This window comes from Panulirus ornatus, chromosome 34 (genome assembly GCF_036320965.1).
Source record: "Panulirus ornatus isolate Po-2019 chromosome 34, ASM3632096v1, whole genome shotgun sequence".
Taxonomy (NCBI): Eukaryota; Metazoa; Arthropoda; class Malacostraca; order Decapoda; family Palinuridae; genus Panulirus; species Panulirus ornatus.
The window spans coordinates 16,793,101-16,812,073 of NC_092257.1; the positions used below are offsets into that span (position 1 = coordinate 16,793,101).

The window sequence follows — 18,973 nt, forward strand, 5'->3', positions numbered from 1 at the left end:
GATAGGGGCATACGTAAGTATAAGTGGGTGAGAGGGATAGGGGGTCAACAATATTACCGAATTGTATGCTACTTGACAGATATGCAATGGAGAGCTCATTGGATGTGAACGTGCTGAGATGGGCAACAGGTGGGATGTCTGATCATTTCTTTGTGGAGGCGAGTGTGAGACACTGTAGTGGGTTTAAGAAATGAGGAAATGACAGTGATGGGAAGGGAGTAGTGAAAGTGAGTGAGCTGGGGGGGAGAGGCCTGTGTGCAAGAATACTTAGAGAGAATGAGCGAAGAATGGCATAAGGTGAGAGTTAACAGAAACAAGAGGATTGGGCAAGAAGTGGATGTTATTTAGAAAAGCACTGTTTACATGTGTGGGTGAAGTGTGTGGTATGTGGTCATCAAGGAAAGGGTAGTGAAAGGTTGGATTAGGAAGTTAAAATAGGAGTGAATGAGAAAAAGAGCGGTTTATGGACGGTGACTGCCGGGAAGGAGTGCGAGTGATTGGGAGTTGTGCAGGAGAAAGCAGCAGAAGGTTAAGAGTAAGGTACAGAAGCTTTATATATACAGATAGATGGATAGATAGACAGATAGATAGATAATCTTATGTTAGGTAAGAGATTATTGCCTATAGAAGTAGATTAACTGTGTGAAAGTTAAGGTAAGTAAGGTAATCAACAACTTCCTGCAACAATGACATCATATGCAGGTTTCGGACTCTGCTCTTAGAGAACGACGGTACGACCCTTGAGCACGACGGTACGACCCTTGAGCACGACGGTACGACCCTTGAGCACGACGGTGCGACCCTCGAAAACAACGGCTCGACCCTAGGACTTGATGTCCTGGCCTTTTAACTTGACAGCGACCAAATGCCATCACTTACGCACTGTGTACAGGAATGTGTCCTGCAGTTTCACATTTTTCTTGTACTAAATCATTCATATACTGACCTGACGTCATCCAAGCTTTCCCTCAACAGTGAATATAAATCTAAATGGATTTAATGATTACCGATTTCACTCTCAATATGCATACATTTTTTCTTACCTATTATCTTTTCTTTTTCTCTTTTTCTAGTTTTGTTACACTAGCTGGCTTAATACCCTGGGAAGGCTCAGTCACATGAGCGTCAGAGTGGTGCTGATTTTCCGTGTCTATGTTTTCTGCCATTTTTTTCCACGATTTTAAAAGTCCAGCGGGTCAGAGGGCTTTGATGGTAAACATCAGGCGAGCTAGATACGTGTGTTGCTGGCGTGCTAACCCCTCGAGCACGGCTCTATGATCCTTTGTGCATGATGATCCAACCCTTTGTGTATGACGATCCAACCCTATGAGCATAATGATCCAACCCTTTGTGCATGACGATCCTACCCTCTGAGCACGACGACCCAACCCTTTGAACACGACAACCCAACCATTTTGAACACTACGACCCAACCCTCTGAACACGATGACCCAACCCTTTGAACACGATGACTTAACCCTTTGAACACGACGACCCAACCCTTTGAACACGATGACCCAACCCTTTGAGCATGACGATCCAACCCCTTTGAGCATGACGGTACCTTCCTTGAGGATAATTGTACGACCCTTGAGCGCGACGACACGATGTTTAAGACCACCAACACGAACCTTACGAATGACGTCCTGGCGTTTGACTGGTCTGATGAAAGGACGTGGACGAATACCCAAGTGTCGAACCCCGTCATGGCCAAGGGTGTAGTGCCGTCGTTCCCAAGGGTATAGTGGCGTCGTTCCCAAGGGTCGTGCGCCCAAGGGCATTGTCTATAGGACTGCGCGTTATTTTCAACACCGTCGCAGCAAGTTTTTTTTTTTTTCTTTTTTTTTAAACGAGTGTGCCAGTCCTTCAACTGCGTTCCAAGGGGATAGCTGTAAGCAGACATTCTACTTGTTCCGGTAACACGTACACCACGGTATCGTTTTATTGATCCGTCAGTACAGCGCACTCTACACCCGATAGCATTACTGTCCAGAAGGCCTCTCTCTCTCTCTCTCTCTCTCTCTCTCTCACGTATCCGCTCGCTCTTCAGTCCTGCAACTCACGTCACCTTACCTTGCCATCACCAAGGCCATATGAACTTTAACAGCAACAACTGAGCCAGGTCATCAGATTACCACCCTCGAGCACGGCGGTACGACCCTTACTTGCCACATCCAAAGAGTCGGGACGTGTCGTGTCGTCTGAGAGTCGTACCGTCGTGCTGGAGGAGGAGGAGGAAGGGAGTCGTGTCGCCGCCGTGTTCATGGGTCGTGAAGTCGTATGTAAGGAATGAATTACCCCTCAAGAAGATGGTCCGATAAAATCACCAAGTGATACGACCGATTCAGTTAGCCTTTTAACCGGTGGTCGTAAGTGTTAACCTGCAAAGCCCCACCCATGTAAGTAGTCCAGCCAACCTAGAGTCATGCATGGTCTTCTCCCTTCCAGACTCGTCGTGGGTGGAGTTCGTAGAGCATGCAGTGATGCGGGAGACGAAGGAGAGGTCCGTCTTCATCCACGTGGACATCCCCGGCCAAGAGGATGGAGCTAAGGACCTGCCCAATGAGTGAGTACCCCACCAGCGTCCTCTCTCTCTCTCTCTCTCTCTCTCTCTCTCTCTACTTCAGCCTTAGAATTATGGTTTCTTTTTTTTTGACTGAGATGCTCACATCCCCTCCTTCCCCGACCCTCAGGCTCCCTTCCAAGTGGGGGTTGACTGGCTCCACCACGTCTTTCTAAGTGGATTTCCCTCCCTCCTGAGGTGTGCTTCAACCTTGAGGATTTCCTTTGACGGTCGTCCCGAGGTTATGATGTTTCCCCTGAAGTCCCTCTCAGGATCGTAACACCCTGGTCAGTCTTCAGGTTCCCTGACGAGGCTGCCCTGCATTCTTAAGGCTAACCTCCAGGGAGGGAGGAATTGCCCTCTTTTAACTTCCTGGATCCACCCTCCTGAGGGTTCCTAAGACTCTCTGATCCTCTTGAGACTCTCCTTCATCCCGAAGCTTATCCTTCTTGAGGGCATTCGTAAACTTCGCCTACCTAGCAGACAGTATTGACATCCTGTCTTTCGCTGTTCCCACCAGTAACACACTTACGGAGTTATTACTGTACTGGGCCGGCCGGGCTCCCCAGGTGGGACAGATGGAGTGAGCGAGATGTTGAGAGATGGTGGTAGGGTGTAGATGGATGTAGGACAAGATGGGATGAAGGAGGAGCGAGTCTCAGGACCCTCCAAACCCATCACATAACGTCAGGAACTGAAGAGGTAAGATGGCTGACCAGTGAGGGATTCATTTTCACTTCACATTTTTCCATGATTTTGTTGGGTTTTATCATTATTACTACTACTACTACTACTACTACTACTACTACTATCATTATTATTATTGCTGTTATTATTTTTGATGGGATGGTCGTGTTAATATCATCACCACGACCAACATCCATATACATTTTTCCCATTTTCTCCACATTCATACAAAAAATTAAATCGTTTACAATTGACTATTGTCACTGCATTTAACACGGTCATTTTTTTACCCAGTCATTGTCTTTCCTTGCAAGCCATGATGCATATAATTTCTCCTCATTACTTCATACTAGTTACCTTGTGCACTTTCATCCTTCTTCTTTGTCTCTTTCATCTGCAATTCGCACCCCTCGGTCTAATTCGCACACTTTCCTGCAAAGTTTCCGTGGCAGTATATCCTCGCCCATTCTGCATGGCGTCTCTGAGGTTTTCTCCTAGTGGCTGCCGAATTTGGAGATGCAGTCTTTTTCTTCTTCTTCTTCTTCTTGCTATCCAGTCTGTACCATAAATAAGGTCAGGACGCTTGCATTGTCCTCCAGCAGATAACTCGATAGCTCGACGGGGAAGCATCACTCCTTCCCATGTCCTCTCTCTCTCTCTCTCTCTCTCTCTCTCTCTCTCTCTCTCTCTCTCTCTCTCTCTCTCTCTCTCTCTCCAGGCTCTTGATCTTTACGCTTCCTCTTCCTCCTCCTCCTCCTCTTTCTTTCCCTCATTCCCTCTCACTCCTTTCCACTTCACATACCTCTCCCCTTCTGTCATTGGTTTACGTAACTTCCGACGTTCGTCTGACCTCTCCTCCTCCTGTTCCGCCGTGTTTTCTCCCTTCCCTCCTCCCTCGTCTCTCTCTCTCTTTCTCTCTCTCTCTCTCCTTCATGTCGTATTGTCTTCTCCCTCGTGTCTTCCCCCCTCCAACCCTCACCCCCAGCGTCTCCCTCGTCCTCCACACAGACGACTCGTCTTCTCGGCTCCCGTCGTACATCTCCTCCGTGCCAGGAATCATGCCCTGTTCTCAATGCTCGGCTATTTTCGTCCTTCAACTCTCCTAACTTGTATCCTGTATCGTGTTGCCCTTTGTTCACAGTAATTTTTACACCTTTTTTTCTGTCCAAACTACTTTCAATATATTTCTCTAAAAATCAGCCAATACAAAGTGAACATAAAATGATTAAGCTTGGTCTCTTCCCTTGACCCTACAGATTAATGTTGTGCTTTGTCTGGAAAACATTTTGCTATACCTGGAACACACCGGAGGGGATAATGGGGTCACTCAGCTGTTTCTGCAGCAAGAAAGTGTTTTACATTACGAGACACCAGACAAACTTCACCACTAACTTCAAACAAACTTGGCCCATTCCAGAACCCATAAGATTACTCAGTATGTAAATTCCCCTTTCGCATATCGTCCACCGCCTCCTTGTTTGTAATTTCGGAACATTCTTCTCCGTTAGTCTAGAACAGTCCGTACATAAAACTAGTCCCATTAAAGGAGTTGGGCTATCCGAGATTCGGAGGCGCTGGGAAGAGTCCTTCGGTTGCTGGACGCTTTTGTTACCAGTTCTGCCATACCCATCATGGGTCGTGTAAGTTATCGGCCTTGGACGCTCTCACTCTAGCAGTTATCCACACGTTTTTATATGTCGAGGAATTTAAGGTGCCCTTTTTTTTTATAAAAGCTGGGGTCATACAGGGTCAAGAACAGTGGGGAAGTCATCACCTTTGGCCACAACGGTACAACCCGTAGGTGTCAAGGTCTGGCCTTCGGGCTGTCCCCGTAAAGTGTTCGGTCAGGGAGTCAGTCGATCGTCATACCTTTGGGTTGGTGTGTCGTGTCGAAGATTACATTGTCATGTACAAGAGGCGGCTGCGAAGCCTTTTAGGAGTGTTGATTTAATCCAGGTTCTCCAGAGATGACTTAACAGCAGTGGATATCCTTCTTCCGAAGATCTTTCAGCGTTAAGGCGAATTTAAGTGAAGAAGTGAGAGGCGCTACATGTGACAGCCGCATTGGCTGCTTCTAGAGAAGATTAATCGTTGGAAGTCTTGGAACAGAATTGGTACACTTGAACATTATATTCAAGACTTTAAGTAACTGTCTCGGTTTTGAATAAGAGATGATAAATAAATGTTATTTAGATATTAATAGAATGGGTTAAAAGAGATTGCTAAAACTTCGGTAACGTAATGTCTGCCTATGCAATTAAGTCCATATTTCTATATTTTCTAATACACTGTAAATAGTTTTCTTAAAGCTAAATTTCTCTCACTGAAAGAGAAGCATCTTTACTGTTTATCTCACCAGCTAATTTTTATTTTTCGTTCGTTCACCCCTGAAGGCAGAAAATAACTAGTATTTGATGTATACGTTCGCGAGTCTTGTTTATGCCGGAGGAGCGATGGCGTCATTAAGAAGCACTCCGGGCTCTTACATGGGAGGGAAAATGTACCTTCACCTCCTAATTGGGTGCGCTGTAGGTGCCTCTCATGGGAGAAAACATTTACCCCCCCTTCCCATCTTCCCTTGAAAAGAAAAAAAAAATATTGGAAACCACGAAATAGATCGGAAACAACACAGTCTTCGTTGTACTTCCGTGACGTGCCATGTTTCTCTTCTGATGTGTTGTATCTGTGTGGCGTGCCTGTCGTTCCTCTTGTGCGCTCTGTATCAGTTGGGCCAAAAGGAAGGACGGGTCTTTAAGGCAATATACGAAGCGTGTCATCTTTCTGTCACAATCAGTAAACTGCGCCGTTGGGCATAAAAAAAAATGCAGCCTCCTCAACGGGAAGATATACTCAAGTGAATTTCAGTACAGGTAAATCATGTCATCTAAAGCGTTATATGTTTCACAGATGCTGCACAGAAAACAATTAAAGCAAAACAAAAAGATATGAAATAATTTCGTGAGGATTTACCTCAGACCCGAGACGATGCCAGACGTACGAATCATCCAATTCATGGTACCACGTTTGAGATGTGATTCTTAATGGGGGTGTCATGTACCTGAAGACCGGCAACCACTCCCCAGTCGAGAAATACATCAACAACTTTTAACGTCTGCACCAGACTTTCAGTAGGAGAAAATACACTGTTGAGTGACGACACGGTCTGGGCTCCCAGACACCTCCTGATGTTTTTCATTATTTAGTTGATTTTGCGAATTCTATTGTAAAAAAAAAAAAAAAAAATTTACTCATACATATACGATAATCTCCAATTCTCATTTTGCGAAATCATGAGAAAACACAGTTATAAATACTGGACTGCGTGGGAACGTTTGTGTCGGGTAACAACTTGATTAAGCCGATTAAAACCTTGTTTACAGTACTAATTCCTCCTGTAATCAAGCCCGAGCATACTCCTAAAGAAAATATTTACATATAACGTAATGCGTATTACGTACATGATATTCTTAAACAAGAAATAATCATTATCGTTTTGAAAGCGGTTTAATGCTTACGAATGTCGACGTGATGTCTGTATCACCACCAACTGAATGAACTGTACGCCTTTTCTCTGAATTTTACACCTATTTTCTACGTTAGATGATGGTTTCGTAGGTCTTCTACCTCTGAAGCTCGATTGAGACGTCACCTTATCATACGCATACCTTACGATGATTTGGGATATCTTCACCACCACAACTTGGACCGGGACTTACCCTACAGCTAGATGTGGGACCTTCACTTACCTTATGTATGTATTATATTGGGTTTGGAGGTCGTCTACCCCTACATATGGGTCTGAAACCTTACGTATATCTAATGATAGTTTGGGTCTTGGACCTTACTTTACTTTGCGAGCATGTTAGAATGGTATCGGAGGACTTCTATCCCCAGAACTCGGTCTGAGATCATACGTAACCTTACTTAATACCTCACGATGTTTTCGGGTGTCTTCTGCCCCTACAATTCTGCCTGGAACCTTAACTTACTTTGCGTATACCTTAAATGGTTTCGGAGTTCATAGAACCTCAAAACTTAGTCTAGGACCTTAACTTCCCTTACTTATACCTTACGATTTTTCTTGAGGTCTTCTACCTTAAGATCTGGGTCTGGGACTTTACTTAACGAATACCTCACGATGGTTTGCACCCCCATTGCTGGATCTGGATCAACTTTGCGTGTTGCTCCTCAGCTCGGTCAATTGTTGGAGGCCGCAGTCCACCACATCGTGGTTGGTCATATATAAAACACTTTTGCTCACTGTAAATAACTGATATGAAAAACGATATATATATATATATATATATATATATATATATATATATATATATATATATATATATATATATATATATATATATATTAAGGAGTTGCTCTGTGGTTATAATTCTTGAGGAGTCGGACTACCGGTAGCACTCTAACCTTCCGTTCCCAATGTCAGCCCCGCCTCACCTCTACACTCACACTCTGTATTATTGTGTCCATAAAACATGGAAAGAAGTATATCTACGCCCTCTCGAATATGTTTGGAACACTCAGAGAAAATATGCTTCAACGAAGTGAGTGTAACAAGAGGTTAAAAAATGCAGAATAAAATCTTTGTCCATGCCACGTTTTGTCTCAATAGTTGTTGTGCAACTTGGATAAGCTTATAAAATATTGTAGCCTAGAGAGTGAGGGGGACAACTCCCAATTTTATGTTATTGTGACAGGGTCCAAACTTGGATACTGGAGAGAGAGAGAGAGAGAGAGAGAGAGAGAGAGAGAGAGAGAGAGAGAGAGAGAGAGAGAGAGAGAGAGAGGGAGGGGTAAGAAAAGTGCTCTTTCCATTAATGTTTTTATATTCCAACTGCACAAAGTTAAGAAGTAGCGGCAATACGGAGGACATAAAGAAACAGACTGGAGAATTGGTCTCAATTCATAGGTTCCCTATTAAACGAGGTATATATTATAGATCACCGTCTGTGATTTCGAGCTCTCCGTAAATGTTCCATTTGACAAGAAAAAAAAGTCCTACACGTTAATTTTATAGTTGCCAGTACATAATTTCGGCTTATGAAGCACATGTCCATGTTGCCTTAACACTTGTTCCGTCGTTCAACATCTCCCAGCCCTTCCCCAGCACCTACCACGCTGTATACATCAGAATTTTGAAGAAAAAGATTAGACATTGTATCATAGCTACAATAATGACTCTGTAAATGAACACTCACCAGCCGTGTTTGATGCATCATGCTTGGGTTGTTGACTGAACTAGTCATAGACAGCAAGATCTATTTTTCTCGTAATGAACACCGTTGATACGAGTGTGACTCAGGCCGTGGGGCATAACCTCACCACTAGAAGAGTTCTTTACAACAATCGTTTTCCACTTTCCTTTAGAACATTTGGCATCGTATATGGCGGACTTGTCCCGTGTGGGACTCTCACAAGTTCTTTGACCCACACATTTTCACGTTTTTTCCCATGATTTTAAGATTGTTTCACTGTGAAACTATTCAGTTTTACTTCCTCTCGGCTAACACTGGCTTATTCACTCGTTTTACGAATCATGGCAAAGCTGCACACACACACAAAATAAAAAACGAAATCTCACAAGATCGAATGTCTGTACCCGTCAAGGATAGGCGGGAACACCACTTTCTGATCCTGTTACACACACCAGAGCTTAGGTCGACAAGACCCTGCACCAATCATGAACGAGTTGGTGGTGGCCTCTGACCGAAGCAGCCAACGAGTGATTAGCTGAACTGCCTTACATTTGTCTTCTCAAGTGTTTGTAGTTAAATGGATTCTTACTTAGCACAATATATCAATATCAATAATAGTAATGCGAGGAAATACTTCGGATTATATCAGCACCATAAGAGATAAAGGAATGATCGAGTGCTGTTGTTTACACAACGTCCTCTCGCTTAGACAACACCACCTTAGTTGGTTGTTTGGACTTTATCCCTTGCCAGGGCTATACAGGCTGTCACCTGTCACCCCGTCAGCGTCAGCCTACTACATCCACCACCAGAACATACCACCTCCCTCAGGTGTAGAGGGTAAATTCCGAGACCACGGTCACTTTCTTGTATGTGACCCATGCAACATAGCCATAACTTTTGGCTTCAACCTTCCTCTGGGACTGGCTGATTAATTTTAGATAAATGAAAATGATAATCCATTTTACGGAAATTAATCAGCCATCCTCGAGGGAGGATGATGAATGTGTAGATATAAGTGGCGCGGTGATCAAGTGGTGATAACGTAGCAGGGGATGGGGTGGGAGGGTGGCGGTGGAGAGATGGTTTGCGAGGTTATCATACCACCACTTCCTCGTTCCAGCTTTTATTTTGTTTTGTTAGTTATTTACTTTGCAGATCTCTTCTCATATTTATTCTACATTTAGTATTTGTAGAAAATTTCCAATGTCATTATTTACCATGAACGTGAAAGATCTGATATTAACGTGATACGAAGAGAAGGCACTTGTGTTGGTAGTTATCACCATTACCAACGCATGTCTGCATGTTTGTAAGTTGAGGAATACGTGCATGTTAATATACACACACACACTACTGGATCATAAGTATTCGGGGTTGTACCACCAGTAAAAGAGGGCTGGTGTTTGACACCACCTTTCGCTTTAACTATCGCCAACAGAACCATAACTTTTGCGTTCATCCTCATTTATGGGATTAACTGTTTAGTGTCATGTAATGAATTATAATTGTTGTCATTATAGTTGTAATAGAAGGATAAATGAGTTATTTATACCACCAATTGCACAGACTAAATCCAGCACAGCCATAACTTTTGCCTTCAGTCTCACACATATTTTGGCTGATTAATTTTGATGTGAAAAATTATTATTTTTGTCCTTTGTCAATGTGGTTAATTCCATACCATTGACAAATCACCGTTGAGTAAGTTCATTCATAAAGCAGATGAAATGTTTACAGAAAAAAAATGAATATCACTGAAGTTACTTTATAGTAGCTCTGATTTTATTGTATAATTGTAAATGTTTCAAAGAAACTTGGAAGAAGGGAATTTTGTGGGAAAATGAATGAATCAGCTTTCAAAAATATCAAGTAAACGCACAAGAATGAAAATTACTGAGATCAAAACTGATTCCCCGTGCACTGTAGATTTTCGTGTACGGGAGATTCCTCTTAAGGGAAACTTATCAGTCATTACAATGCTATTGGTTGCTGGGGCCAAAGGTTCATCCCACTGTACGATGAATGATTTATACGAATGTGTTTGCTCAGGCGCCCTGCCCACACACCGCTATCGTCGCCACGGCTGACGCACGACCTAATTCAATTCGGGGGAAGCATCGGGTCTTCCTTTTGAAAAAATGAAGGTCGTATGTTGAGTCTGAATGTAAGTGAGGGATCTTTCCTGCAGAAGTGGCACAGTATGGAGTCTCCTGAACCGAAAACATTCATTGGAGTGCTGCACGGCTTTACTACAGCCGTAAATGGAAGTGGCATCGAAGCATGTAACCAGTTTGGATGCTTGAGGATTTGGACTCTCTCTCTCTCTCTCTCTCTCTCTCTCTCTCTCTCTCTCTCTCTCTCTCTCTCTCTCCAAGAAATAAAAAGTTTGCCTTATAAAGTGATTTTTTTAAGAAAATCAGAAATGTATTTTTGTGAACCAAATTTTCGTACGTCCTTAATATTATCACTAGTAGTAGTCACAGTGATAAATTATTTTCATTTTTGTCAATATTCCATGAATGTTATTGTTATGTTACTTTAAGTAATATCTATTATTATCATCATCATCATCATTATTATTAGTAAGGAGTGCTGCACGAGATGTTGATGGACAGGACTTAGCGAGGCAACTTAAGCCCGCGGAGCCGAGGGTCAATCAGCTGGGTCAAGTGCAGCTTGGTGACCCTATCCTCTTACCGGTTACGGAACTTGTAGCGTCATAGGTCTTATGTAGGGCGAACGGAGAGGCCAAGGTCCCCCTCCGAGACTGTTACCTCACCACGTTCTGTGTAGGGAAAGGATGACTTGTAGTCTGGGACTTAAGGCTGAGTATCCCGTAAACATGGAAAATATGTTCACGATTAAATACATGGATCCCTGTATAGACGCAGGTCATCGCTGTCTGGTGAAAGCATGTGTAGAAAAAGGCTGCTGCATATATATATGAATAAAAACATGGTACAATATACAAGCCTGAGACGGGGCAACACGAGTGTAAAACTCTCCCCGTAACACCATCAGTAATCGTAAATAATAATCACCCTCACATATACACTAGGGGATAGATACGCCATGCAGGCACTACTTGTGGATATGTCATGCAGCGCCTCATGCTGTTTTTTGTACCGTGTGAACCATATATGTTTGAGGTATGGTAGTCATTCCTAAAGCGAGGCGATGGGTGATGGCAGCGACGGATGGGGTTATAGCCTAGCTTTCGGCAGCTGGGGAAACGAAGGAAATGTAAGGGATGGTAGGGGACAGACAGAAGGAACTGTGAGGTGGTGGAGGTAGACAGAAGTGACTGGTGACACCAGACGTCAAATACCTTGGGTAACTTGCCTCTCAAAGCCCACCTCCGTCCCCTCACTGTTGACTCCGGGAATCGCCACGGAGACTAAGGTGGGATTGCCAGGCTGTTGCTAGAGGGTGTGGGGGAGGGGAATCTGGGTCGACAGGTTATTACCGCCGGGATGAGGGACACAAGGTACTTGGACCCAGGTATTTCTCTTGGCACAATATATCATCACCATCTCGACTCCACAATGCCTGGATTTTTATGTTTGTTTAAGAGATTTTCTGCAGTGTACGAGAGGTTTCACCAGGTCCATTTACCATTAAGATTTTAACATTTTCGATGTCTCTTGAAACATCCATATACGAAAAAGAAATAGAAATGACAGACATTCTTCCTGTAAGTAATGCTAGTAAAGTAAATGTGCGCTACAATTTACCAGCCGGGGGACAGTAGAGTGAAAGTGGAATGTGTCGTTATGACGGCGCCTCCAGCACAGAACACCAACCTCCACCCAACATTTTAAGCCCCAAGAGATCGATCCTCAAGACTCAATCACGTTCTTAGAAACTGGATGGAAGCTGCCGCGTAATCTGCCACGGGCTGGAGGGGGATCTTTAGGCCTTTGTGGTGGTGAGGGGCTGATGTGTGTGTGTTGGGGGAGCTGGGTGTGGGTGGGTGCCGTCCCATCGATAGGCCAACACCCTCCCTCACCCTCCCACCACCACACACTCACCACCCATAAGGCTGACCGATCGCCACTCGAGTCACATAGTGACCACACAGATAACCCCGAGGTCCAAGCGGAGATGGGGTGGATTGACTCCGTGGTGGTCTTCGATGCAGGAGTGGCTGGCGAACACGCATCCTACACTTCTGCCGCTCCTTGTAAACGGACGGACGTACGGTCTGCTAGACGCCAGAAGGTGAATGTACGGGAGAGAAATTATTGATACTTTTAACTGAGGAGATGTACGTGGAATATGTGATTTATGCGGCAAAATGCAGTCAATTCCTTTCACATTTTTGACGTCTGGAAAACCACGTTAGAAAAAAAAATCTTGGCTTACTGCGTGTGTGTGTGAGTGTGTGTGTGTGTCCGCGCGCGCGAGCAGCATCACGAATCTTCATTTCGCCGTAAATAAGATCTGAAAACCTTTTGATGTTAGTCAACCACCTTGTTGACTGAGAGGCTGTGACCAATATAACTTTACTGATTTATATGATTGCTTCGCCCATCGTAATGTTGCCATACCGTGATCAGAACAGTTACTTAAAAGTTCCTGTTCGCTGTCGTCTTGCAAGCACCTATATTTCTTCAACTGTTGAAGGGGAATTTTGTGGCGTTCCTAATGTTCAGGAAATCACTCTACCATCAAGGTCTTTGTTTGCTGTAAAATTCTTCACCCCCCCCCCCCCCCCCTTGTGGTGGTACACCAATTCCGTGGCAGGGGTGTCAACATCCTTAGGACCTTCGTTTGAAATATTCATTCAAAACTAAAATTAGCGTATCAGAGCTGGGGACCGAACTGGGTACTCAGATATGTCAAGGACGGGTCCGACCCCCAGTCCGCCAGACTACTTTGGCTGGCTGGATCCATCTATATACGTCTTTCATTTCCACAGATCTTGTCTTTTTTTACTCAGTCGTTGAACTTGACTAATGGAAGGTACAGATGTAAGCTATTATATCGTTTCTCTGTTATCAAGTTAGTCACCTCTTCATGCATCATTTGAATTGCCACAGCAGTTCCCAGTATAACATTAAAACAATGTACGCTTTCATCTCCTATGTTCTCCAGCTCCTTTTTTTTCGTAATCTGAATTATTTATTTACTCGTTTAGTGTTGTTATGTTTGATTACTTTGAGTCCCCGCCTGCCGCCCGAGCAAACCTGCGTCAGGAGTGTATATTCCTACCTACCCCCAGGGAAGCCATACGTCAGGTGTCTTCCCGTGCCTGCTCTTGAGCATTCGAGCGTCAGGGTTCTCACCGAGGGGCGGCAGCCTCCCTCCTAACAACACAAGTCCCAGCGTCCCCTGAAGGCAATCTGAACTTAACCTCAGCCGACGACCGTGGACTTCTAAGTAGATCTTCAATTATTCACTCCTGACATTTTGATACCTCCTACACCACCGCATCACACAGACCTAGCTCTCTCTCTCTCTCTCTCTCTCTCTCTCTCTCTCTCTCTCTCTCTCTCTCTCTCTCTCTCTCTCTCTCTCTCTCTCTCCGTGTGCCATACATCTGACGGCAGTAGGCTGAACAGAAGACGTGGCTCCCTAATAGTTTTTTTTTTTCTCTCTCTTTTTTTGGTTCCTGCAGTACCCGTGCTTGTCGGTGGATCTGATTTGCCGCAGCTTATCCAGTCTGTCACTTCAGAGAGGAGTTAAGTTAGACAAACCCAACTCCGTGCCATACACGTGTCTTTCAGAGCCTCAAGCTTGGCTAGGTAGTTCCCGTGTTAAACTACGTCACCGTGAGCGGTGAAGAAACCTCTGTAGGATGCGTCTGGAGGAACACATGAGGGAGCCACAGAACCCTCAGTGTCGGAGGAAACCAGTTCAGGCCACGGAGATGATCGTGTAAGGCTGGGTCAGTGTTCGTACACGACATAACTCTATTGTACACACACACACACACACACATACTGATGAAGGGCCTCGACCTTATACAAGGCTCGTAGTCTAGATGAAATTTCTCCATGTATGCTGAGAAAGCGTGGAGATACCCTTGACAGGCCGATTGAAATATGGTTCTGCATGTGGCTGGAGGAAGGTAAAGTGCCAAGAAAGTGGAAGACGGCCTATTTTCAACCCGTCTTTAAGAAATGATGTTGACAGTATGCAAAGATATAATCATTTGTATGACAGCAGAGACAGTTTACGAGATGGGGCCCTTAAGAGTGTAGAACTCCCTCCTTGTACTACAGTAATAGATGATCATGATAGGCAGTTGTAAAGGGATATGCCTTGAATAAGCAGGGACATTGGAAAGAGCCAGTACTCGACCCACTAAGCCATCGCTCCCGCTGGCAAAAGAGTAAGGCATCCGTAAATTGAACAAAGTACAGATGAGTCTACACCTCATACCTCAGCTCACGTTCCTTTCCTTTTCCTGTTCTAATGCTCGCTCTTTTTCCCCGCATTTTGAGCATCCGTTCCCCCTCCCCTCCCCTCACCCAAGGTGAAATACCTAAGATTGTTGCCGTAGGCATCAAGGACGAACCTTTTCCGTCCTTATCTTGGGAAACTGAACCATGTGTGGCTGCAGGTGGTCCCACGCCAGTCATATGTAAAAAGAAAATATATTTCCTTTTTCGAACTCATGACAGGAGTGTTAAAGATTCCCCACATGCCCGTGAGGGGTGACGCCTTCCTTGACCTTTATGGGCAATTCGACTTAGGGGTAAGAGTATTGATTGTTATACTCCCCAGGTATCAGGAGAGATTGTGGCGGACCCCTTGATGGAGACCGACTGATAGCAGGCGGATGGGTGGGTGAGGTAGGGCGTGCGGTGGGCGGTGTGTCGTGGGTTGGCGCTAAATGTGCTAGCTCGGGTGCAGCCCTTGTCTGGCCTGGATCATGAAAGGTTTTAAACCGATGTCATTAGTAAAGTGGACATCTATTCAAACTCTGTCTCTCTCACTGTTAATTAAAGGTATTATGTGTGGAACTAAATAACTCTTTGTTTCGATAATTGATACTGTAGGATTACACTTTATAGCTTCCATGTGGTGGTCGGTGGCGCGTGTGTGGTGGGTAGGGTACCCCAGGAGGTTGGTGGCTGAACTGGGCTACACCAGGGGGTAAGTAGAAGGATAAAGCACACCAGAAGTTAGGTTGCAGCACGAGACACCGGCAAGGACGCAGCAACCCGAGGCATCACTACGAACAGCAGCTGTTGTTACTTCAGCATTGAAGGCTACAACGGTCTAGGTTTTGCCTTACCTTCCCCCCAATAAATAAAGCGAGGGAACACCGCATGACATTACGCGCACCACATTGGGAGGAAATTTTTCCCTACCGTATAGAAATGTGTGGAGTCACCTTACAAAAAAAAAAAAAGGTGTGGGGAGGGGAGGGGGAGAAGCATTACCTGGTGGTTAAAGAAACCTAAAAAAATAAAAAAATGTGGTTGGTTCGCGGCCTTGAAGCGGGGAGGTAATGGACGAGTCATCCCAAATTATTACCCTGTGAGTTTATCCTGGTTGTCTGGCAGGGTAAGAGATAATATTAAGTCCAGGTCCTCGTCCAGGTGGCTCTATCTACACCTGTGAATATCTCTCTTCACTGAAGGAACAGGCTTTGAGAGGTGAGGAATTTGGGAGAGGTTTGTTGGAGGATTCTAAAGATTGCAATGAGAAGGAAAGTGTTGACAAATATAAGGAAAAGTAAGAGGATAGCAGATATAAGAGCTCAGCCCAGGTGCCAGTCAGTCAAGTTGTCCGTGTCAGGAATAAATACTTTAGGCAGTGTAGTGTTGATGACCAGTGAGCCTTCATGCTCATCTCGTACAGCAATACAGGAAAAAATTATAGTCACAAAGTCTTGTGATCAAATCTGCAATACAGAGTATAGTACTGAGATGAACACAAGTAGCTAAAACAAGACTGTCAGTCCAGAGAAGAAGCAATAGACATACTAGGCATAGAACTGACCACACGTGAATATATTTGCCAGCAAAATGATTGAGACATTCATCTCTCAGAACCTAAATAAGTTTCCTGTTACGTTATGCAGAGCCAGGTGTGAGCTAGGTGTTTTTGATATAGCGTAAAAACACCTTGGGGTATGATGTATTACCCCATGATCTCACCCGTAAGGGTCAAATCAAATACCAGACCATCATATCATCCTACTCAAAGGATGTTGTGCAGGCTCCTCTTGTGGCTGGGGTCTCTTTTCTCTCCAGAACAAGCTTTTTTAATATTGAAATACCCTAAGGTCACACCGTCGTGCTAAGCGCGCCCAGGGGGGATGAAGTAAGTATTAGACTTTCCTGAAGATTCGTACCCGTAATGTTTTCTAAACACAGGCTATTATTATTTTTTTTAACAACCTAACCTAACCTAACTTTTTTTGTGGGGGGATGGTGGTTGGAGGGCGAAGCTTTAGGTAATCCTTTTATCCAGATTCATCATTTCCATAATCCAGTTGTTAAAACGCATGGTGAAGAATCCGGCGCTGGGATCAAGAGTTCCATGTTAACCTTATGTCGCTGCCTGGTATGTGGGTAGGTAGGTAGTCCACCTTCGCTTGGGCTTAAGGAACTCTTCGTAAAATTATCAAAATCTTGATAAGAAAATCAAAACATTCAGTTTACACGTTAGCAACTTGCTGTAGCCGTATAAGATGCTAACATATGTATTCAATGTTTTGATTTTATCAAGATTTTGATCATTTTACGGGGAGCTCCATATGGCTAGAGCAAAGGTTACCTTACACTGGACTTGTAACAAGAATAAGTGAGTTTTTACTCATGGTTGGTGAGTGTCGGCTTTCCATTTTGATAAAAGGTTTTCCTTCCGGAATATGCGACAGAAATCTCAAGTTTCTTGTGTGGGATTAATTCTAAGACTGGTGCGTTGTGCGGCTATTGTTGAACCCCTCCACGGGCCTCCACCTAACACGATGGTTCCTCTCCTCTCTCCGTGGGTCTTGAGTATCCTATTGTTACACCTACTCGGATAGGCTTATTTTGCCGTCTGGATTCAACAGACTCTGTAGAACACCTATGCTGCTTTTGTAGAGGTTCATGTAGGTGTCTTTGTCGGTATTGTAGCCCTGATGCAGCCCTTGTTTGTCTTAGGTTATGAAAGTCAAGAAAATTTTCATTCCAGTGCCGTCAGTAAAGTAGATATCTGGCCAAGATCTGGCTCTCTCGATCATATAGTAATGTTATTGGTATATATAGAGCTAAATAGCTCGTTACTTCGTTGATTAATAGTTGAATTACACTTCATAGCATCTGTTATGTTATGGCTTTCTTCAAAATTCATGATTCATCCTGAAGTTTATCGGTATTTGATTTATTATTAAGCCCCAGGGGGCGACATGCCCCGTAAGAAGACTTACAAGGTAAAACTCCATTGCGCTCCCGGTCTTTCCTGGTATGCTTTCTGTAGAAAACTTTTGCTTAAGGATTTCTAGAATATACATTAAAAGAAAACACTGTCTAACAATAGTAGAAACGCTGACAGACCTGGAGTTAACTGCCGTTAGGATAACCACGAGATTAGAATATCTACATGACAAATGTCAACACGCCAGCAACATGCAGGCCTCGCAAGAATAGGGTCAGCACAATGCTCTCACAAGGAAGTCAGTAAACACAGTATTTGCCAGGACAACAAACCTAACCCTCTGACAGTCAAAGTAACATATTGTTGAAAAACACGAGTTGAACCCTTGTAACTGCCAGGGACTTTGTTAATGTAGTATTCTGCTGACTAAACTAATCATTTCTATGGTTTATATTGAATTCCCCCAAAATTCTCCGTCAGAAACAGTGTACGGGTAGGGAATGTTGTTGGATGTGACGGCTATCAGCAGCCAGAGATAATTAAAGTCAATATATGTAATTAATACAAAGTGCAAATTTACTTTGAGGTGGCGATTGCCTTAAACAGCAAAAGTCCACCGTATAATGGCGATGCTCTTCACCTACACTGAGTTTGGCTCCTCTGAGTCGTCTTATCAGTGCGGTGCTGATAAGAGTTTCCTCTCACAACCCTAACAGCTCTCATTTTATAACAATGTCTTTCAGCTTCGTTTGCTAATCAGCCAAAGTATCAGATGAACATGTTGACAATATAGTTAACCAAAATGAATGAGCATCGAACCGCCTAATCTCATTTTCTTACACTGCGTGGTAAAACTAGACTGAATTTTGCATCAGTATAAAAACTAATGCAACACCCTATACAATAAATCATGATTACAAGCCCCTCCCCCCTCCTCCTCCCTTCACCTCTACCACCTTCCTACTAAAACAAGTTAATGTTATAGAAGTAAACAGTTTTTTTTTTTTTTTTTTTTTGGGGGGGGGGGGGGGGGACACGAAGTAGCTCTGCATCGCGGATCTTTGTCTCAAGCCTTTACGACAGCACCGCTGGATCGTATTGCACCAGCACCATAGTACTTGAAGCAATAGATATTGGTATCGTTTACCTCGGGAAATTCGATATTACTACTCTCGATACTGGATTATAT

The 18,973-nt window shown here is 44.0% G+C and overlaps 2 protein-coding genes across 5 annotated transcripts in view; one reads left to right on the forward strand and one right to left on the reverse strand.

Annotated features, from left to right (window-relative positions):
• Window positions 1-9,482, reverse strand: part of LOC139759947 (uncharacterized) — a 193,363-nt gene extending 183,881 nt beyond the window's left edge. Inside the window, exon 1 of one of the 2 annotated variants that reach the window (XM_071682609.1) lies at window positions 8,464-9,482. The gene's annotated coding sequence lies outside the window, so the exon portion shown is untranslated. The remainder of the gene's footprint in view (window positions 1-8,463) is intronic. The other variant, XM_071682613.1, reaches the window with a different exon arrangement.
• Window positions 1-18,973, forward strand: part of LOC139759949 (uncharacterized protein ZK1073.1) — a 119,942-nt gene that overhangs the window by 61,072 nt on the left and 39,897 nt on the right. For all 3 annotated transcript variants that reach the window (XM_071682616.1, XM_071682615.1, XM_071682614.1), the window contains exon 4: window positions 2,449-2,566. In XM_071682616.1, coding sequence (XP_071538717.1) covers window positions 2,449-2,566 — 118 coding nt within the window. The remainder of the gene's footprint in view (window positions 1-2,448; window positions 2,567-18,973) is intronic.